Raw genomic sequence first — 24,378 nt, 5'->3', positions numbered from 1 at the left:
TTCACCACATATGTGCATTAAGTTATTATGGCTAGGTAATAAACAAGATTGCATATTTAAAAGTGCAGCAAATTTTAAGCTTTATGTACTATTATAATTAAGAATTTCATGTATGGTTTTCACATAAAATGAATGTTGATATAGCTGATAATAATATAATTTTAGCTGCTAATTAGAGATGGGTGAACCCGAACAGTAAAGTTCGGTGTCCCTACCGAACACCTACTGTTCAGGGACGGACACCGAACACGGACTTCCCCAGGAAGTCCATGTTACTGATCGGGTTCGGCTGCCCAAACACTAGCTGTTTGTCTCACTGTCATGTGCATGACAGCATGGCAAACACCACTTCTGATCGGCAGTGAAATCATTCCTGCTGGTCAGAGAGCCGCGGTTCCCATGCTGTCAAAAGACAGCGTAACACTGTCAAAAGACAGCGTGAGCGCTCAGCTGTGATAGGAGATATAAAGCTTGCCTCTGGTCACTGGTGTCAGCTGATGGGACAACTGGTCCCATCATCCGACACCTGCTGCTGCTAATAACAGCAAGAGCCAGAACGGCGGATGGAAGTATTCATCAATCGCTCCTGCGCTGTAAATAAATAATTTTAAAAAACCTGGTGTGGGTTCCCCCCCTATTTTTGATAACCAGCCAGGCAAAACTCACAGTTGGGGGCAGCAACCCCCAGCTGTCAGATTCAGCAAGGCTAGTTATCAAGAATAGAGGGATCCCCCCACCGTATCTTTTTAAAATTATTTAAATATTTAAATAAATAATTTTAACAAATGGCATGGGGTGCCCCCCATTTTTGACAACCAGCCTTGCTAAAGCAGACAGCTGGGTGCTGGTATTCTCAGGCTGGTAAGGGGACATGGATATTGGCCCCCCAGCCTAAAAATAGCAGCCCGCAGCTGACCAGAAAAGGCACATCTATTAGATGAGCCAATTCTGGCGCTTTGCCTGGCTCCTCCCACTTGCCCTGTAATGGTGGCAAATGGGGTTAATATCTGTGGGGTTGATGTCACCTTTGTATTATCATGTTACATCAAGCCCACAGATTAGTAATGGAGAGGCATCTATAAGACACTTATCCATTGCTAATCCTATAGTTACATGCTAAATAAAGAACTGGCGCATCTAATAGATGTGACTTTTTTGGGCAGCTGCGGGCTGCTATTTTTAGGTTGGGGGGGCCAATATCCATGACTCGTTACCAGCCTGAGAATATCAGTCCTCAGCTTTTAGCTTTAGCAAGGCTGGTTGTCAAAAATGGGGGGACCCCACGCCGTTTTTTTATTATTTATTTAAATAATTAAAAAAACAGTATGTTGACCCCTCTATTCTTGATAACCAGCCTTGTTGAAGCTGACAGCTGAGGGTTGCAGCCCCCAGCTGTGAATTTTGCCTGGCTGGTTATTAACAATACAGGGAGACCCAAGTCATTTTTTTTAATTATTTATTTACAGAGCAGGAGCGGGTGATGAATACTCTCATCCGCCGCTCCAGCTCTCACTGCGGCCAGCAGTGTTAGATGATGGGATCAGTAGTCCTGTCAGCTGACACCCATGACCGGAGGTGAGTTTTATACCTCCGATCACAGCTGAGCGCTCACGCTGTCTTCTGACAGAGTGGGAACTGCGTCTCTCTGACCGGCGGGGATGATTTCACCTCCGACCAAATGGGGTGTTTGCCACACTGTCATGCACATGACAGCGTGACAAACACTGGATGTTTGACCCCCTATTCAAGTGAATGGGGTCCGGGTTTGGGTCCAGGCACTTTTTTCCGAACCCGCCAGACCCGAACATCCAGGAGTCCGTCCATCTCTACTGCTAATCAAGTCGGATTATTTTTTGTCTTAATGGCCAGACACTGTCAAACATTTGTAACACAATATGGTCTTAACCCCTCCGTGACATTGCAATTTCCTTTTTTTTCCTCCCCTTCTTCCAAGAGTCAAAACTTTTTTATTTTTCTGTTGACATAGCCATATGATAGCTTATTTCTTGAGAGAGAAGTTGTACTTTTGAATGACACCATTCATTCTATCACATAGTGCACTGGAAAATGGGAAAAAACTTCCAAGTGCATTGAAATTGCAAAAAAAAATGCAATTCTACAATTGTTTTTTGTGGTTTGTATTTACCATGTTCACTATATTGTAAAACTGACGTGGCAATATAATTCTGTAGGTCAGTACGAATACGCAAATACCAAACAAGTATAGGTTCTTTTAGGTCGCCATTTTCTGAGACGTGTAATATTCATTTTTCATGATGTGGATCAGTGTGAGGGATTATTTTTTGTGCCCCGAGCTGACGTTTTTATTGAAACTATAAAAACCTACATAATTCTGGCATTTTGTTTTTTTCTTGTTATTCCGTTAATTTACGTTATTCTTTTGATAGATTGGACTTTTTAGAACACAGAGATACTATATGTGTTTTATTTTTAAGGGGTTGAATTTTTAAAAACAATTTTTTTACAATTTACTTTATTTAATAGTTTCCTTAGGGGACTTGAAACTCTGATCGTCGGATCGCCATCATCGATCTGCAAAAGATGGCACCAAAGGCAAGGACACGACGTATGTCGTACATACAGGTATACGTCATATGTCGAGAAGGGGTTTAAGGGAATTTGTCAGCAGGCTTTTGCTACCGCATCTGAGTGCAGCGTGATGTAGGTAAACAGACCCTAAATCCGACAATGCATCAATTAGTTTACTATGTGCAGCAGTTCTGACACAATCAGAGTTTTTAGATTTAGCATGATGCAGAGCTGAGAAAGCTGCCTCTCTCCACCTTACACCAGGCTTTGTATGTACAATGTCCATAGACAGTGAGGTACTTATCACAGGAGGAGGTGGAGTGGGACTGGCAGTCGCATGCACATCAGACCTAGGAGTGAAAATGTTCTAATGCTAAAACCTGCACTATAAGTAAACAACAGCATACAGATTGATAAAGTGACACAGCTGAATTCTGTGTTTTAACCCCTACCACATGATGTTCTCACAATACACTGTGTTCCAAATTATTATGCTAATTGGATTTAAGTGTCATAAAGATTTAATTGTTTTGTTTTTCAAATAAACTCGTGGATGGTATAGTGTCTCAGGGCTCAATGGATCACTGAAATCAATCTTAAACACATGTGATAATTAGTTTTCCAGGTGATTCTATTTAAGGGAAAACTACTTAAAAATGATGTTCCACATTATTAAGCAGGATCTCTCTGCTGCTGAAAAGCGTTAAATTGTGCAATACCTTGGACAAGGTATGAAAACACTAGATATTTCACGAAAACTTAAGAGTGATCAGATCAGAGATTTGTGACTGAAACAGAGCACAGTTCGTGCAGACAAAGGCATAATGAGGAAGGTTTCTGCCAGACAAATTAATTGGATTAAGAGAGAAGCTACCAAAATACCATTACAAAGCAACAAACAGTGATTTGAAGCTGTTGTTGCCTCTGGAGTCCCTCAAACCTCAAGGTGTAGGATCCTTCAAAGGCTTGCTGTGGTGCATAAACCTACTATTCGGCCACCCCTAAACAGTGCTCACAAGCAGAAATGGTTGCAGTGGGCCCAGACATACATGAAGACCAATTTTCAAACAGTCTTGTTAACTGATGAGTGTCGAGCAATCCTGGATGGTCCAGATGGATGGAGCAGTGGATGGTTGGTGGATGGCCACCATGTTCCAACAAGGCTGCGACATCAGCAAGGAGGTGCAGGAGTCATGCTTTGGGCCGGAGTCATGGGAAACAGCTGGTAGGGCCCTTTAAGGTTCCTGAAGGTGTGAAAATTACCTCTCCAAAGTATATAGAGTTTCTGACTGACAACTTTCTTCCACGGTATAAAAAGCAGAAACGTGCCTTCAGGAGCAAAATCATCTTCATGCATGACAATGCACCATCTCATGCTGCAAAGAATACCTCTGAGTCATTGGCTGCTATGGGCATAAAAGGAGATAAACTCATGGTGTGGCCACCATCTTCCCCTGACCTCAACCCTATAGAGAACCATTGGAGTATCATCAAGCAAAAGATCTATGAGGGTGGGAGGCAGTTCACATCAAAACAGCAGCTCTGGGAGGCTATTCTGACTTCATGCAAAGAAATACAAGCAGAAACTCTTCAAAAACTCACAAGTTCGATGGATGCAAGAATTGTGAAGGTGATATCAAAGAAGGGGTCCTATGTTAACATGTAACTTGGCCTGTTAGGATGTTTTGGAGTTAAATACCAAAAAAACAAACCTTCACAAAAAGGACCCAAGAAAATATATAGCAAAAATATAAACTTTATTGAATATACATAAATAAAATAAAAACAGGGCAGTAGCCACCAGTGCAGCAGCAAAGGTGGGACTCATACAGGGGCAACCTCAATAAAACAGCATATGCGGCAGTAGTATAAGGAAAGCAGGTAGCAATGTCTAAGTTATGATGACAATAAATAAATAAAGTGCAAGTAGGTACATACAGGGCAATAGAACAAAAGTGATTAGATAATATACACAATAATAAATATAAAGTGAGAAACTAGTAAGCTGTGTCCTATTGCATAGGCATAAAACTATCCTAGGCTAGACCGTTAGTAAACCACATATGTGAACGCTGCATAAATAGACGGTATAGTTACCACGAGGAGGCACCCGGAGACCCACCACACCCGACGCGCATTTCGCAGGGAAATGCTTCGTCCAGGGGTGGTTGGGTACTGGCCAGAGGGGGATTATAAGAGGGTCATGACCAATAGAAAGAAAGAAGAAATGAAGAAAAGATTAACGGCACCTGTGTAGAAAGAAAATCCTGATGGAGGAACGTCCCAGATAATGTAGAAGCACCAGTATAAGAGGACCGGAAACCGGAAATGACGATGCCGGCCAAGTTGAAGGTAACTGTGCAGCCGTGGGCAAAGAGCAACTGTTGCCATAACAAATAAAGAACGCGTGGCCGAAAATAGGCAGCGGCCGTACTAAGATCGAAAGAAAGATCAGAGAACTGAGAAATATCCAGGGGGTGGTTATCAAGCCATCTGATAAAGGTGGCAACGTGGTGGTGTGGTCAGTTCCTGCTTATGAGAAGGAGATGACGCGACAGCTTAAAAATACATCTTGTTATCAGAAATTGACTTTCAACCCTTTATCTAAATATAGAGATGAGTTGCGAGTCCTTCTACAGGAGGCGGTGGACAACGGTGTCTTGACGGCCAAACAGATGGAGGGTCTCTGGATTGAAGAACCAACAGTTGCAAGCATCTACCTACTTCCAAAAATCCATAAAGATCCCTTAACACCTCCAGGTAGGCCTATAGTTTCTGGGACTAATAATATCTCTGACCCTATTTCAAAATTTGTTGACCACCACCTGAAACCTTTGGTGGAAACCCTACCTTCGTATCTTAAGGACACCACGGATACTTTGAGGAAACTAGATGGGATTCAATTGGAAGCTAATATGATTTTGGTGACATGCGACGTTGAGTCGTTGTACACATCAATTCGTCACGCTGATGGCCTGTCAGCAGTCTCCTTTTTTCTTAGCCATAGTGGCCATCATGAACATTTGTGTGTCTTCCTTATTAAGGTCTTGAGGTTTATTTTGACACACAATTTTTTTATGTATCGTGACTCTTTTTTCCTCCAGGTACAGGGTACCGCTATGGGGGCGTCTTGTGCGCCCTCATATGCGAACCTCTTTTTGGGCCTTTGGGAGCGTGAGATCTTTTAGGTGTGTCCACACCAGTTAAGTGCTAAAGTTGTATCCTGGTGGAGGTACATTGATGATGTACTTATGATCTGGCAGGGTACTCAAGACGAATTAAACTCCTTTTTTACTGCTCTCAATGACAATTCCAAGAACATCAAGCTAACATATAAACATAGCACTAGTTCGATTGAATTTTTAGATATTTCTATTTTTGTGGATGGTGACGGCTTTTTACAAACCGACCTCTATCGGAAAAGTACTTCGGCCAACTCACTACTGCACGCTTCTTCTCAGCATCCCCAACACTTGATCAGGAATATTCCAACAGGACAATACTTACGTGCCAGAAGGATTTGTTCAAATAATATTCTCTTTGAAAAACAGGCATTGGATCTTTCCAAACGGTTCATGGATAGGGGGTATGGAAAGAGGACCATTTGCCGTTCATACCAGCTTTTCAGAGCCAGAGGACCGAATTGCTACAACAAAAGAGGATTACTGAACAACAGGACCAGGTACGATGTATATTGGACTATAACTCTAGGAGTCGGGAAATCAGGGACATCATTGCCAAACACTGGCACATCCTTCAATTGGATGAGGTTATTTCCAAATTCATTGGTAATACTCCAGCGGTCACGTTTAGGAGATCGCAGAATCTCAGAGACCAACTGGTCCACAGTTACCATAGTGGTCCACGACAAAAATATATCTTCGGCTCAAAAGGTCCAAAATGGGGATGTACTCGGTGTGGTAAGTGTGTTGCCTGTAAAAATATCTGTGAATCTACCGAGTTTTCCAACTCCACCAACGACAAGCTTTTTGTCATTACTCACACCATTACCTGTACCACCAAATCGGTAGTTTACCATGCCACATGCCCTTGTGGCTTGATTTACGTGGGCATGACTACACGGGAACTCCGCCGCTGGGTACGGGAACATGTCTTGGACATTGAAAATGCAGCCACCGAGGATGATCTTCACAGACTCAAACCCATACCTCGACATTTCAAGTCCGTACACAATTGTGATTCCACCGGATTGATGGTGAAGGGCATTGACCGTATTTTTATTGGCCCTCGTGGTGGTAACTGGAAAAGACTTCTAGCACAGAGAGAGACGAAGTGGATACATAGATTGAACACAATTACACCATTCGGTCTTAATGACCACAACAGTTTTGTTCCATTCTTACCTTCTTAATCTTTTCAGCTTATTTATTTAGTAGTAGAATTTCATACTATATGCTGTTTTCTGTCTGCAGTTGTTTTTAACTGGCTTTCCTTTTTAAGAGAGGCCTGGATGTCTTCCTGGAGCAGAACAATATTGTATCATACAATAATTAGGTTCTGTAGAAGGACGTAAATCTGGGGATTTATTATGATGGAATATAGGCTGAACTGGATGGACAAATGTCTTTTTTCGGCCTTACTAACTATGTTACTATATATTTTAATAAATTTTTGGTTTTCTGTCTCATTTTATTCATTTTTTATTTTATTTTTTCCGTTAAGGTTAATTATTCGATTATGGTCATGTCCTGTTAGTCGCCCTCTATATGGACTTCTCTTCTTGGCTCCTGGTCCTGTTGGATGATGTTTACAGTAGATTTGTTGGTATAACCATATGAAGATTTCCGGACACCTAGCAACTTAATCGTCTCCGTTTTGGTGTATTTATTTATTGTTGTTCATTATTGTGGTTTTTCACATTATCTCCCTTGATTTTTCTTTCTTATTGTTTTTTTCACGGTATACCATACCTCTAATTCACTAACTTATTAATATGTACTGTTTTGGCAGGGATTATATGCCTCCCCTTTTTTATATTTATATATATATATATATATATATATATATGTATGTCCATTTATATATTTATCAGTAATTTGCACTCATGTATTTGTATGGGTTGATATTCTGTTACTAGTGTCTGCGTAACACTTCGTAATTTACCTACGTTGGTTCTATTCTTCATTATTTTCTTCCTCATGATTTGATTCTTTTTTCATTTCCTTTTTGTTTTACTTTCATTATTATTCTTTTTCTTTTTTCTTATTTATTTAGTTCACTTTGTCATATTCCATTACTGTTGCGTCTGTTGCGTTTTTTGATTAGTTTTTATATGTTGTTTTTTCCTTTGGCCACTTTTTACTTTGCGGGTTTTATGTGAATCTACTGTTACTCTGCGCTATTGCTCGTCTGCACTTATGTGTGGCCACGGTGAGCCTCCCACTTGTATATCCTGTTGTCAGTTTTTATGTATTGTGTTATGCTTTACTCTTTGTTCAATTGTTATGTCCTCTTTTCTCTGCTGCGGTTTTGGTGCGACTGTGATGGTTGGTATGTTTTTTGTTTTATTTTATAGTTATTATCTTTGTTCTTATATGTGCTGGCGCTCTGATTTATCTAGGGCTGTGTCCCTACTTTGATCGCTATCATCTATATGTGCACTGTTGTAGCTGTGGCTGCCCGGTGCCGACGCTTGCGCTGGTGCGTCTGTGTTTGTCCATCATTTATGCGCACGCGCGGTGAAGATGCATTTCCGGCTGTACGCGTCCCTGGCAACTATCTCCTCTTGATTATGCGCCTGTGCTAGGATCTTAGTACGGCCGCTGCCTATTTTCGGCCGCGCGTTCTTTATTTTTTATGGCAACAGTTGCTCTTTGCCCACGGCTGCACAGTTACCTTCAACTTGGCCGGCATCGTCATTTCCGGTTTCCGGTCCTCTTATACTGGCGCTTCTACATTATCTGGGACGTTCCTCCATCAGGATTTTCTTTCTACACAGGTGCCGTTAATCTTTTCTTCATTTCTTCTTTCTTTCTATTGGTCATGACCCTCTTATAATCCCCCTCTGGCCAGTACCCAACCACCCCTGGACGAAGCATTTCCCTGCGAAACGCGCGTCGGGTGTGGTGGGTCTCCGGGTGCCTCCTCGTGGTAACTATACCGTCTATTTATGCAGCGTTCACATGTGTGGTTTATTAACGGTCTAGCCTAGGATAGTTTTATGCCTATGCAATAGGACACAGCTTACTAGTTTCTCACTTTATATTTATTATTGTGTATATTATCTAATCATTTTTGTTCTATTGCCCTGTATGTATCTACTTGCACTTTATTTATTTATTGTCATCATAACTTAGACATTGCTACCTGCTTTCCTTATACTACTGCCGCATATGCTGTTTTATTGAGGTTGCCCCTGTATGAGTCCCACCTTTGCTGCTGCACTGGTGGCTACTGCCCTGTTTTTATTTTATTTATGTATATTCAATAAAGTTTATATTTTTGCTATATATTTTCTTGGGTCCTTTTTGTGAAGGTTTGTTTTTTTGGTATTTGCATTTTTGGTGCCTTCATGGTCCTGTTAGGGATATCATTTGGTGTTTCTTGTTTTGGAGTTAAATAGCTTTTTTGTTCAGTGAATGTGACCTCCTAATGCTGCAAATTCCACAAATGAGCATTTTCATTTCTAAACAGTTGATATGTTTTAAAATATCAACTGTTTAGAAATTCTCCTGTGCCTAATAATTTGGAACAGTGCATTTTGAATTTTTATTCATTTTGGAGATTATACTGTTATCATTGGGAGGTTTCTTCAATAAAATTTGATGTATACTCTAACGGGTGATGACTTTTATTAGACTGACTCATTTGCACTGACCATTTAGGAAAATCTGAGAAAAATATCATTAGCAGATTTATTTGGAACATGGTGTACACACCAAAAAACCTGCTGACAGGTTCCCTTTAAAGGTAATGCAATCAGGAAATCCCTATGAGCTACACTTTACATTGTTTCTTTGTTTTGGCTGCTCAATGTCCTCATGTCCTAAAAGGGCTAAAAATAATGTTACTAAAACTAAGGTTATATATTTTGACAGTTGATGTAACAACACAATTCTGAAAACAGATGAAAAATGGTACAGCATACTTCCCCATGCTTCTGTCCTTAGGTCAAAAAGCTCAGGAGATCTTATTAAAGGGAACCTGTCACCCCGAAACTTTGCTCTGCCCTCTTGAGGGCAGAGGATAGTACTGCAGTGCGCAGACGCCGGAAAGGTCAGAGGCCCGGCGCCTGCGCACTGCAGTACTTTGTCTGCCCTCAACAGGGCAGAGCAAAGTACGCCTGCGCCGGAGCCGTGGCTGAAGATCAGAAGAGGACGTCTTGTAATGAAGATGGGAGGCGCCGCAGCGGACCCATCCGACCTGACCAGCAGCGGGACCGCCCCTGGGTGAGTATAATATAACGTCTTTTTCTCCTTTTTCAGGTAACATCGGGGGCTTATCTACAGCATTACAGAATGCTGCAGATAAGCCCCTGATGCCGGTGGGCTTACCTCACCCGCGATTTTCGGGGTGACAGGTTCCCTTTAAATATTTCATTTGATAATGGACAGAAGCAATATTTACATGAATAAATATGCAATACATCAGTTCAACAGCTTACTCAGGTTGATTGCAATATCTAGTAGACGTTTTGATTCCACCACCACAGCTTCTTGAACATGAACTGTAAGGCTCCCAAGGACCCCATTCACCATCTACAAGATGGGTATTCAATACTTTGTCTACACAAAGGCCACGATGGCAATGCTATTTAATAAGAAAATAAATAAATACATTTATAACAATAAAAACATTAAAAAACAAACAAATTAAAAGTCAAAAGCTACTCATTTTTTTATTGTACAAGGCTATTTGCCTCTCATAATCGGACAATTTGTCTCTCATAACCAGGCCCACAGTGGTTTTTAAAATGCATAGTTTTAACAAATGCATTTTTGCACTTGGCAAAAATTGTCTTTTCACCAAATCTTTCATGTTGAACTTGACAAGGGATGTTATAGTAATTTTTTACGTTTGTTGCTGAGATATTAGCAATAAAAGAATTTGTCTCTTAACGAGTTAACTTTTGATAATTCCAAGTGGGTGCTAGACATTAATCAATGGGGGCGTGTACTTCTTCCCCTTGTATGAGCTAGCAAATCATAAGTAGGCAGCAACAAGCAGAAAATAACATGCTGCCACAATAGTTTAGAGCAGGTTTCTCAGTGTGTGAGATGTACTGATACAATCTAGTTTCCTGCTGTAAACTCCTGCATCATTAGGGTACCGTCACACTATACGATTTACCTATGATCACGACCAGCGATACGACCTGGCCGTAGGTAAATCGTAGTGTGGTCGCTGGGGAGCTGTCACACAGTCAGCTCTCCAGCGACCAACGATGCCGAGGTCCCTGGGTAACCAGGGTAAACATCGGGTAACTAAGCGCAGGACCGCGCTTAGTAACCCGATGTTTACCCTGGTTACAAGCGTAAAACTAAAAAAAAACAAACAGCACATACTTACATTCTGGTGTCCGTCAGGTCCCTTGCAGTCTCTGCTTCCCGCACTGTGACTGCCGGCCGTAAAGTGAAAGTGAAAGCACAGCCGCTGTGCTCTGCTTTCACTTTACGGCCGGCAGTCACAGTGCTGGAAGCAGACGGCAAGGGACCTGACGGACACCAGAATGTAAGTATGTGCTGTTTGTTTTTTTTTAGTTTTACGCTTGTAACCAGGGTAAACATCGGGTTACTAAGCGCGGCCCTGCGCTTAGTTACCCGATGTTTACCCTGGTTACAAGCGAACGCATCGCTGGATCGCATCGCTAGATCGCTAGATCGGTGTCACACACACCGATCCAGCGATGACAGCGGGAGATCCAGCGATGAAAGAAAGTTCCATACGATCTGCTACGACGTACGATTCTCAGCAGGATCCCTGATCGCTGCTGCGTGTCAGACACAGCGATATCGTAACGATATCGCTGGAACGTCACGAATCGTACCGTCGTAGCGATCGAAATGGTATAGTGTGACGGTACCCTTAGACAGTGCTGATTAGAGCACAGATTACTCATACCTTTCAGATAAGGAGGATGTGGGGCAAAGGGCAGCACAGCTGAGTTTAGCTGGGTCACATTACAAACTATTCTATCATCTCTCCTCTCATAGCACTGTCCGCTAACATCCACATGAACTTAAAAAAGTTAACTCATTAGGTCCCAAATACTCTCATCGCTAATATATCCAAAACAGAAAGGTGAAATAAAAAAATCTTTTATTCCACTCTGCAGTCACTATTATATCGTGTGTCCAGTTCAATGTAAGAAAAACTGGTGAAAGGTCTTCCTTAATTCACTTTTGTTTCCACAATAGAGATAAATTGATTTCTGCAGATCAGAAGTTGATGCAGATTCAATATACTGGACACATTCAAGCAAACTTTTTTTTTTAACTAAATGTATTTTTGGTTAAAAATATTTTTTTCCAACTAGGGTTTGTTAAAAGTTTTGCCTACTAAAGGCTTTGTGTTAGGCCGGTGTCACACTTGCGAGTGCAAGGAGAGACTCGCGCGAGTCTCTCGCATCAATACCTGGCACTGCCACCGGCACTCGGGACTGGAGTGTGAAGCTGCATAGAAATACATGCAGCCGGATATTGATGCGAGAGACTCGTGCGAGTTTCTCGCCTTGCACTCGCAAGTGTGACACCGGCCTTACACTATTTATCGCTGACTTCAGAATGAGTTATCTGTGAATCTGTTAGTCAGCCGTTCTGTCAGGGATTCTATCTGGTTTTATTACCTCCTCCATCCTGATTTTGTAGCCACACACCAAGTAAAAGTTGAGCTGGACTTTAATGTGGGCATAATTAAGCACAGAAGAGCTCAGAAAAAGACAGAATAAGGAGTTACAAACACTCCTATCAGAACAAGCTCATTGACAGATCTTCAGTTAATAACTTATTGTCGGTACTCCATGCTAAAGAAAGACTAACGTTCCCAATAACTAAACTACAACTTTAAATTTTTTAGAGTAAACTACAGCACTTATGATGCTGACTGTATTGTTTTTATTAAAGTGGATCTAAATTTATTTTATGTTGAATTGGACACACAATAAGATAGTGGCTACATAGCGGAATTGTTTTTTTATTATTATTTTGCCTCTTCATTGCAGTCAAAATATTTGGCACCGTATGAATTAATATTCATTAAGTCCAAGTGGGTGCTATCACAGTTTTTCACTGGGGGTATGTACAGTGGTGTTCAAAAGTCCTGCATAGGCGTGAAGAAAACTATATGTTACATACCTCTGCATCTCTACAGTGAAACTGGTGGAACAGATATGTTTTTGTAATCCCTCATTGTATGCCATACTCATTTTTGAATGTCCCAAGTATATAACTTGTTATGGTATGTGCATTTTTGATAATTTTTTTACAGCATAACCATACCTACACTAGTACAGTGTGTAGAATGGTGAACAGGTTTCTAAGTTCACTAACTTCCAATGCAAGTTCACACAGACTTAAATTTTAAGATTTATTATTTTTTATTTAATTCAGAGTGTTGAGCAGAAGGCAGTATTTTCTTATTAAGGATGTCTATGTATTTTTTTGCATTAACCATACTCTCCACAATATGAAGCCTTCCAACACCATTGGCTGCCATACAGCCCCAGACCATTACTTTCATTGGATGTTTCACAGAGGAGCTCAAACACTCTGGCTTGTACTCTTCATGTGGGAACCTTCTCACATAAGACTTGCCATCATTTCCTAAAATGCAAAAAGTGCTTTCATCACTAAATAGCACTTTTTCCCACTCCTCCTTCCTCCATTTTAACTATTTCAATGCCCACAGTTTTCGCCTTTGTCTTTGTATGGCTGTCATCAATGGCTTCTTTCGGGCCTTGCACCCTCTCAATCCTGCTTCCAAACATCTCTTCCTAACAGTTGATGTTGCTACCTCAATATTGCACTTTTCCTGCCATTCTCGCAGAAGCTGAGGAGAGGTGAGCTTTCGATTGGCAAGGGATGTTCTTATCAGTACTCTATCCTCCCTTTTAGTTGACTTTCCAGGCCGACCAGATCTGGGCCTGTCCTGGGTGATTCCAAGCTGCTTATGTTTCTGCAAAATTCTTACGACTGTACTCTGATTACAGCCGACCTTCCTTGCGATCTGGGGGCCAGTATAACCCTCTTCATGTAGCACCACAACTCGCACACGATCCTCCGCTGGCAAAAATCTGAAGGCTCCCATCATAAAACTCTACAGTATGATTCACTAGATAGACCAACAGATAAAACAAACAAAGCAGCAGATGTGATGCAATGTAATGCAATGTGATTGGCTGCCATATCCCGGTTATGATGGTCACAAGAACCTCATCTGTGATTGGCTAATTTTGGATCTGAATCTGTACAATGTTTAGTTCTGCTTTCAATTCCCATATTGTTGCAATAATTTCAGGCAAAACTGCTTCAAAAGCTAAAAATATTACAGGGAAAGAATGCAAAATTGTATTCTGATCAAAACCATATATAATATGTCATTAGCATCGAAAATATTCGACAGAAAACGTTTAAAACTTGAAAAATCAATCAATTTTCCTATGCAGGACTTCTGAACACCACTGTATGTCTCATCATAAAAATTGTTAGAAAGCAAGACAAATGACACCTTTTACATAAGGTACCAGCAGGGAATGGGGAGTACAGCTGAGTATAGTTGTACAACACTAAAAACCCTTCTATCAGCTCTCCTCTCATAGCACTGTTACCTTTGCTATACTGTCCCTTTCTTTACACTGCCTGCCCAGAAATGGATGCTAAAAGGTGTCAGTAATCACAGTTATGTGTTTTGTGCTCACAGCAACTTGTAATCACTCTGCAGTGAAACCAGAGCAGGCTGTCCTTAACCCCTTAGCGACCGCCGATACGCCTTTTAACGGCGGCCGCTAAGGGTACTTAAACCACAGCGCCGTTAATTAACGGCGCTGTGGAAAAAGTAAATAGCGCCCCCCAGAGTCGGATTTTCTCCGGGGTCTCGGCTGCCGGGGGTAGCCGAGACCCCAGAGAACATGATTCGGGGGTTTTTTAACCCACCCCGCATTTGCGATCGCCGGTAATTAACCGTTTACCGGCGATCGCAAAAAAAAACCGCGATCTCTTTTTAATTTCTCTGTCCTCCGATGTGATCGCACATCGGAGGACAGAGAAAAGGGGTCCCAGGTAGCCCCCCAATACTTACCTATCTCCCCCGATGCTCCTCGTGGCTCCCGGTGGGCGCCGCCATCTTCAAAATGGCGGGCGCATGCGCAGTGCGCCCGCCGGCTGGCCCCGCGAGAATCTTTGGGGTCTCGGCTGCCGGGGGTAGCCGAGACCCCAAAGAGCATGATCGGGGTTGGTTTTACCGACCCCTGTTTTGCGATCGCCGGTAATTAACTGTTTACCGGCGACCGCAAAAAAAAAAAAAAAAGTCAAAGTGTAATTCTCTGTCCTCTGATGTGATCGCACATCAGAGGACAGAGAAATAGGGGGATTCGGGGACCCTGCCATACTCACCTGTGTCCCTGGGTCCTCCTGCTGCTCCTAGGGGTAGGGTTAGGGGTAGGGTTAGGGTTAGGGCTAGGGTTAGGGCTAGGGGTAGGGTTAGGGCTAGGATTAACGGTTAGGGCTAAATTTAGGGTTAGGGTTGGGGCTAAATTTAGGGTTAGGGTTGGGGCTAAATTTAGAGTTAGGGTTGGGGCTAAATTTAGGGTTAGGCTTCTTTCACACTTACGTCGGTACGGGGCCGTCGCAATGCGTCGGCCCGACATACCGACACACGTTGTGAAAATTGTGCACAACGTGGGCAGCGGATGTAGTTTTTCAACGCATCCGCTGCCCAATCTATGTCCTGGGGAGGAGGGGGCGGAGTTACGGCCACGCATGCGCGGTCAGAAATGGCGGATGCGACGTACAAAAAAAGTTACATTGAACGTTTTTTTGTGCTGACGGTCCGCCAAAACACTGATCCAGTGCACGACAGACGCGACGTGTGGCCATCCGTCACGATCCGTCGGCAATACAAGTCTATGGGCAAAAAACGCATCCTGCGGGCACATTTGCAGGATCCGTTTCTTGTCCAAAACGACGGATTGCGACGGATGCCAAACAACGCAAGTGTGAAAGTAGCCTTAGGGCGAGGGTTAGGGTTGGGGCTAAAGTTAGGGCTAGGGTTGGGGCTAAAGTTAGGGTTAGAGTTTGGATTAGGGTTAGGGTTTGGATTAGGGTTGGTATTAGGGTTAGGGTTGGCATTAGGGTTACGCTTGGGATTAGGGTTAGGTTTGGGATTAGGGTTAAGGTTAGGGTTGTGATTAGGGGTGTTTTGGGATTAGGGTTAGGTTTGAGGTTAGGGTTGAGATTAGGATTAGGGGTGTGTTGGCTTTAGGGTTTTGATTAGGGTTATGGTTAGGGTTGACATTAGGGTTGTTTTGGGGTAAGGGTTGTGATTATTGTTAGGGTTAGTGATTAGGATTATGGATCAGGTTGGGATTAGGGTTAGGGGTGTGTTGGGGTTAGGGTTGGAGCTAGAATTGGGGGGTTTCCACTGTTTAGGTACATCAGGGGGTCTCCAAACACGATAGCCAATTTTGCGCTCAAAAAGTCAAATGGTGCTCCCTCCCTTCTGAGCTCTGCCGTGCGCCCAAACAGTGGGTTACCCCCACATATGGGGCATCAGCATACTCGGGATAAATTGGACAACAACTTCTGGGGTCCAATTTCTCTTGTTACCCTTGTGAAAATAAAAACTTGGGGGCTACAAAATCCTTTTTGTGGAAATATATATATATATATATTTTTTTTATGACTCTGCATTATAAACTTCTGTGAAGCACTTGGGCATTCAAAGTTCTCACCACATCTATATAAGTTCCTTGGGGGGTCTAGTTTCCAAAACGGGGTCACTTGTGGGGGGTTACTACTGTTTAGGTACATCAGTGGCTCTGCAAACGCAACATAACGCCCACAGACCATTCTATCTAAGTCTGCATTCCAAAACGGCGCTCCTTCCCTTCCAAGCTCTGCTGTGCGCCCAAACAGTGGTTTACCCCCACATATGGGGCATCAGCATACTCAGGATAAATTGGACAACAACGTTAGTGGTCCAATTTCTCCTGTTACCTTTGTGAAAATAAAAACTTGGGGGCTACAATATCTTTTTTGTGAAAAAAAAAATATTTTTTTATTTTCACAACTCTGCATTCTAAACTTCTGTGAAGCACTTGGGCATTCAAAGTTCTCACCACACATCTAGATAAGTTTCTTGGGGGGTCTAGTTTCCAAAATGGGGTCACTTGTGGGGGGTTACTACAGTTTAGGTACATCAGGGGCTCTGCAATCGCAACATAATGCCCACAGACCATTCTATCAAAGTCTGCATTCCAAAAAGGCGCTCCTTCCCTTCCGAGCTCTGCCTTGCGCCCAAACAGTGGTTTACCCCCACATATGGCGCATCAGCGTACTCGGGATAAATTGGACAACAACTATTGCAGTCCAATTTCTCCTGTTACCCTTGTGAAAATAAAAACTTGGGGGCTACAATATCTTTTTTGTGGAAAAAAAAATATTTTTTATTTTCACGACTCTGCATTCTAAACTTCTGTGAAGCACTTGGGCATTCAAAGTTCTCACCACACATCTAGATAAGTTCCTTGGGGGGTCTAGTTTCCAAAATGGGGTCACTTGTGGAGGGTTTCTACTGGTTAGGTACATCAGGGGCTCTGCAACATAATGCCCGGAGACCATTCTATCAAAGTCTGCATTCCAAAACGGCGCTCCTTCCTTCCGAGCTCTGCCGTGCGCCCAAACAGTGGTTTACCTCCACATATGGGGTACCAGCATACTCAGGACAAATTGGACAACAACTTTTGGGGTCCAATTTCTTTTGTTACCCTTGTGAAAATAAAAACTTGGGGGCTAAAAATTATTTTTTGTGGACAAAAAAATATTTTTTATTTTCACGACTCTGCATTATAAACTTCTGTGAAGCACTTGGGCATTCAAAGTTCTCACCACACATCTAGATAAGTTCCATGGGGGGTCTAGTTTCAAAAATGGGGTCACTTGTGGGGGATTTCTACTGTTTAGGCACATCAGGGGCTCTCCAAACGCGACATGGCGTCCAATCTCAATTCCAGCCAATTCTACATTGAAAAAGTAAAACGGCACTCCTTCTCTTCCAAGCTCTGCGGTGCGCCCTAACAGTGGTTTACCCCCACATATTGGGTATCAGCGTACTCAGGAGAAATTGCACAACAACTTTTGTGGTCTAATTTCTCCTGTTACCCTTGTGAAAATAAAAATTTGTGGGCAAAAAGATCATTTTTGTAGAAAAAATGCGATTTTTTTTTTCACGGCTCTACATTATAAACTTCTGTGAAGCACATGGGGGTTCAAAGTGCTCACCACACATCTAGATAAGTTCCTTAAGGGGTCTAGTTTCCAAAATGGGGTCACTTGTGGGGGGTTTCTACTGTTTAGGCACATCAGGGGCTCTCCAAACGCGACATGGCGTCCAATCTCAATTCCAGCCAATTCTACATTGAAAAAGTAAAACGGCGCTCCTTCACTTCCAAGTTCTGCCATGCGCCCAAACAGTGGTTTACCCTCACATATGGGGTATCGACGTATTCAGGAGAAATCGCACAACAACTTTTGTGGTCTAATTTCTCCTGTTACCCTTGTGAAAATAAGAATTTGTGGGTGAAAAGATCATTTTTGTGTAAACAAAAGCGATTTTTTTATTTTCACGGCTCTACGTTATAAACTTCTGTGAAGCACTTGGGGGTTCAAAGTGCTCACCACACATCTAGATAAGTTCCTTAAGGGGTCTAGTTTCCAAAATGGTGTCACTTGTGGGGAGTTTCCACTGTTTAGGCACATCAGGGGCTCTCTAAACGTGACATGGCGTCCGATCTCAATTCCAGCCAATTCTGCATTGAAAAAGTCAAACGGCGCTCCTTCACTTCTAAGTTCTGCGGTGCGCCCAAAAAGTGGTTTACCCCCACATATGGGGTATTGGCGTATTCAGGAGAAATTGCATAACAAAATTTATGGTTACATTTCTGTTTTTACACTTGTGAAAATAAAAATAATGGTTCTGAATTAAGATGTTTGCAAAAAAAAGTTAAATGTTCATTTTTTCCTTCCACATTGTTTCAGTTCCTGTGAAGCACGTAAAGGGTTCATAAACTTCTTGAATGTGGTTTTGAGAACCTTGAGGGGTGTAGTTTTTAGAATGGTGTCACACTTCATTATTTTCTATCATATAGACCCCTCAAAATGACTTCAAATGTGATGTGGTCCCTAAAAAAAAATGGTGTTGTAAAAATGAGAAATTGCTGGTCAACTTTTAACCCTTATAACTCCCTAACAAAAAAAAATTTTGTTTCCAAAATTGTGCTGATGTAAAGTAGACATGTGGTAAATGTTATTTATTAACTATTTTTCATGACAAATCTCTCTGATTTAAGGGCATAAAAATACAAATTTTGAAAATTGCAAAATTTTAAAAATTTTCGCCATATTTCCGTTTTTTCATAAATAATCGCAAGTAATATTGAAGAAATGTTACCACTAACATGAAGTACAATATGTCACGAAAAAACAAACTCAGAATCAGCGGGATCCGTTGAAGCGTTCCAGAGTTATAACCTCATAAAGTGACAGTGGTCAGAATTGCAAAAATTGGCTCGGTCATTAAGTACCAAATTGGCTCTGTCACTAAGGGGTTAAATGTCTCACCCAGGAGTGTTTACAAATTGGTATGAGAACAAGACATTTAACTGTAATTACTGACTCCTCTTAGTTTTCAGCACAGAATGGGCAGTATAGGGAGGGGGCAGTACAACAGAGGTTACAGTGCTATGAGAGGATGAGAGCTGATAAAATGGTGTTTAATGTAACACAACTACACCCAGCTGTACTGGGCCTATCTCCACATAAACTGGGACTTTATCTGAAAGGTAGTAGTCATTTCTACTCCCACTCAAAATACTTTCTAATCATGCACAAAGTTAGTCCAGGAGATCAGGGCTGTCTGTCATTAACCCTCACACACTGAGAAACCTGATTGAAGCTATTGTGGGGCCTGTACTATTTCTGCTATATGTTGCCTGTTTATGATTGATCAGCATCATACACAGGGAAGAAGCACACACCCATAGTGAAAATTATCCGATAACGCCCACTTTGACTTGACGAATATGAATTCATTAGGAAACAAATAAAACTTTGAGTACTAATATCTGCGCAGTGGAGAGGTGAGATACAAAAAAAACAAAAAAACATTTTATTCTGTTCTGCATACACTGATACATTGTGTGTCTAGTTCAATATGAAATATTTTGTGAAAGGTCCTCTTTAAAAGGTCATTGATCAATCCAGAAATAGCTTTCACCTTCACGGGCCAATGTTTTATTATGTACAGTGACAAAATACTTGATTACACCACCAACATTTCAGTCCTCTTGGACCTTGATCATGGAGGTATTCTATAATAACAAGACATAAAAATGTATCAATACAGGAACTACACATACCATACACCAATCAATATGGTATTAGACGTAACAAAAACATAAAAACATGTCAGTCTGAATGAAATAAAGCAAGATAAATCATATATGAGGAGCTTTTTCCAATAATCACATCAAGAAATATAAAATGTATATTAAAAATGTCATATTTTTCATGCAATTATTGGCAACAGCTCCTCTACTACATGATTTATCTTGCCTTATTTCATTCTGATTGGCATGTTTTTATTATGACTAACACTAAACAGATTGGTGTATGCTATATTGATTTCCTGAATTCGTACATTTTTATGACTTATTATTGTAAATACCACTGTGATCAAAGTCTGGAAGGACTGAAACATTGGTGGTGAATCCAACTGTCTCTGTACATCTGTAATAATAAATTGCTAATACAAGCCATTGCTAGATTGATAAACTCTTAATAAAAGCATTGTGATGGGCATCATAAGTGTCGTGGTTTACTCTAAAAGGATTGTGTCTCCACAAGATAAATTGACATGCTGCGGTCTGGAAAGACGCACCACATGTCGGTCTCTGTGGATGATCCGCGTGCGTCCGAGGACACATAGTGGGCATGGTATTTCTTGAAATGCCATCCACTATGCTGTAACATCTGGATGCTGTGGGTTAGACACTGCGGATATACCCAGTGTCCAACCCGCAGCATTTACTGACCATGGGAACATACCCTTAGAGACTTTCTGATTCTACATAGAACAGAGAAAAGAGAAGAATTAACTAAGTAGAAAGACAAAATGAGCAATTATAGGTACCTAGTGCCATATGATAATTGCAAGAGGATAAAAACTTAATGGGAGTGTTTTTTATAAATGCTCTTTGCAGTGGATAATAACTAAGTAAGGTGTCAAGGAGGAAATCCACCTCAATAAAAACTATATATACTGTTTGACTAATCTAATGGGTTTCTTGGTTTTATGTGAACAAAAATCAAGATAAATTGAAATGCTCATCAACTTTCTAATAAACTTTTGTTTAATTCCTCACTGTTCGAGATCTAAATGTTAATTTACACTGAATGATTATCAAGAAATGTGTTCCTATGAATGCTTGTATAAAGATAATCGTTCAATCTAAACAGGCTGCTGATCATTCACTCATTCATCTGGCGAACTAACCTTTTGGGCTGCACAAAAGATCACCATTCTGCCGAGAACAATGACAGCCTATGAGCACTGAACAAGCTATCGAAGATCATTCACTGAGCATCTGAAGCTGGGTTTGCCTGCATAAACAGGCTATTAAACGAACACCAATCAACTGTGCAACTCACTTCCCTAGTTCTCTGTGTATAGAAACATTCTGACATATGCAAAGTCTCGAAACCTGCACAAATATAATACTTCTCACAAATGTTTGCTACAATTCTATCAAGCCTATCCATTAATCTGTCATCTAAACTAATCTGAAGGCACAAATCTCTGGGCTAAATGAATCAGGAGTATAAGTGTTGGTAAATGTTAGCAAGATTATATGAATAAACTGTTAAAAGGGAAATTACAATCTAACTGGCATTTTGAGGAGAAAAGGTCAGTGACCAAATGTTTTATTCCAGAGAAAGCCATTTTTTTCTTATGTGTAAATGAGCTGTTTCAGGATTATGGGGCCGGACACTGATCTGCATGAGAATCTGCCTCCAGAGCTTATTATAAATGAAAGGGAGCATTACCACTGAGAGACATGTAAGGCTACGTTCACATTTGTGTTGATGGGCGCAGCGTCGTCGACGCATACCGACGCATGCGTCATGCGCCCCTATCTTTAACATGGGTGGCACATGGACATGCGCCGGTATGCGTTGTATTACGTTTTACGACGCATGCGTCATGTTGATGCACAGACAGGGCTCAGAGGACGCTACTTGTAGCGTTTTCCCTGCGCCGAAATTCCTGCTCTGTACGATCTTATGACAAAGCATGCGTCGCAAAACGCTACGTTGTGTACATGCGTTGTTGGTTGCATCGCCGACGCTGCGCCCAACAATGCAAATGTGAACGTAGCCTTACTGAACTTTGTCTCATAACAAAACACATTTACTACAGCTTTTCAGCTCTGCTGTATTGCAGCCCTATCTGCCTGTGAGTTTGACATTGAGAGGATCCCGCAGATGTGTCAGGTATAACCACACACATCTCTGCAGTGAGATCAGGAGAGCAGAGAGCGGATATTACACATCACATTAGTAACGTCCTCCTTTCATTTATAATTTGCTCTGGAGGCAGATTCTCCTGCAGATCAGTGTCCGGCCCATAATCTGGAGCAGCTCATTTATATGTAAGAAAAACGTAGATAACTCAGGAATGAGACATTAGATCACACATACCAAGGTATCAGTTTATTCAGTTTCCAGTGACCTGCGTGCTAAATTAGATGGCTTAGAAGGGTTGATTATCTTCACAGATTCCATTTAAGTGATGGTATATTGCTAATATGCAAAAATCACTTTATGATCCATGAAGTCTGACCTTGGGATATACACAGATTCTGCGAGTAAAGAGTCCATAGACCTGGTTTAGCAATTTATGTAACTTTTTTGTTTTCTAATATACGTGACCTGCTGCAGTTCCCTTCATAGCCGAGCAGCCAAGAGCATCGCTGTGCAGTAAAGGCTTAGAAGGAGACATAGTGACAGCATTTTGGCCCTCACACTTTCTGGATCTGTGGGAGTCCCAGCCACAACTTTGTATTATTGAAATCTCCATTTAAATATAATATCTGTACTGCTTTTACATCTTTAGATGTTAGAAAAGTATGTTATCATGTACTGAGATCTTAAAGAGTAACTCTAGACATTTCTTCATTTTATTTTAACTCTGTTAACCAAATAGAAAGTCTAAAGTGCATACCTTTCCAGGACCACAGTCGCTTCCATCAGCTAAAGGCATATGCTGAGTTAAACATCCTTTATGCATCCCTTCTGTACTGGTGCACCACAAGCGCTTACATTGTTTCTAGTTAAAAACAATAAATACATTTGATGTAATTTCTTCATATTCAACTTTTCTTTGTAGTGGAAAATGTCTCAGGTGTATCTTTCATTACAAAAAAAAAATTATTTCAAAATCACAGACATTACAGCTGTATATTAGATAGCTGTGGTTTCTATACATGCACGTTTCTCCTTACTGGAGAACAAGGGTGGACATTCAAAGTCTGGGGCCCTGTGCGAGTAATGTGTCTGGTCCCCCCTCCTTTTATGGCAACAAAGCTACAGATAAATATAAATATAGCCACACACACAAATATATTAAATAGTTTCCTTTATTATGAATATTTCTGTTCCTTATTACACAGTGCCCTCTCTTGTTATGTACAGCACCGTACCTTACATATCATATAGTTCCCTGTTCTCTTTATTACATACTGTTCTCCTTGTTAGATATAACTGCAATGATGGCTGATAGATCATGAGAAAGTTTCTTTTCTCATGAAAGAGCTGATGGCTGGTCTTCTGGTCAGATGCTGCTCCATCAGCCATCATTTTATATCCAACAAGAGAGGACTATGTAATAAAAGAGGGTGCTGTGAATAATAAGAATGACAAGAATATACTACTGTATGTAAGGGACAGCACTGTACATAACAGCGGAGGAAGCTATATAATAAGGTACGGTAGCATGTATACCTAAAGAAGATGGTACGTAATAAGGGTTGGTGTTACACATAATAATAGAAGAAAATATGTAATTAAGGTCGGTCCTATACATAATAAATGAGTACACTATATACTAAGGGACAGTGTCAGTGGGCTGCCCACTTTTACAGACACATTGAACATCAAAATCCGATCAGAACAGAGAACATTCTCTGACCCTCATGTGTTATGATCTGGTGGCCTAGGAGCAGCATGTGACGTACTCTGGAGAAGGTGGTACCTGTACTGACCGCAGACCCTGAACTTAGCAGCGCAACTAGAAATAGCCGTGGGATGTACCTAACACTCCCTAGACACCTCGACACAGCCTAAGGACTAACTTCCCCTAAAGATAGAAACGGAAAACTATCTTGCCTCAGAGAAAATTCCCAAAGGATAAACAGCCCCCCACAAATATTGACTGTGAGAGGAGAGGGAAATGACAAACGCAGACAGAAATCAGGATTAGCAAAGGAGGCCTTACTAGCTAAAAAGAAAGAATAGGACAGAGAACTATGCGGTCAGTATTAAAACACTAGAAAATATCCACCACAGAAAATACAAAACTCCACATCTGACTAAAGAC

The 24,378-nt window shown here is 41.4% G+C and overlaps 1 protein-coding gene across 1 annotated transcript in view; it reads right to left on the bottom strand.

Annotated features, from left to right (window-relative positions):
• ADAMTS20 (ADAM metallopeptidase with thrombospondin type 1 motif 20) overlaps positions 1-24,378 on the bottom strand; it is a 507,015-nt gene that overhangs the window by 239,725 nt on the left and 242,912 nt on the right. Inside the window, exons 11-12 of the mRNA XM_069764742.1 lie at positions 23,005-23,109; positions 10,175-10,320 (exon numbers count right to left, since the gene is read on the bottom strand). Coding sequence (XP_069620843.1) covers positions 10,175-10,320; positions 23,005-23,109 — 251 coding nt within the window. The remainder of the gene's footprint in view (positions 1-10,174; positions 10,321-23,004; positions 23,110-24,378) is intronic.

The sequence above is a fragment of the Ranitomeya imitator genome, chromosome 4 (genome assembly GCF_032444005.1).
Source record: "Ranitomeya imitator isolate aRanImi1 chromosome 4, aRanImi1.pri, whole genome shotgun sequence".
NCBI lineage: Eukaryota > Metazoa > Chordata > Amphibia > Anura > Dendrobatidae > Ranitomeya > Ranitomeya imitator.
The sequence above is the reverse complement of the archived record's forward strand: the minus strand, read 5'-3'. Positions and strand labels throughout refer to the sequence as shown.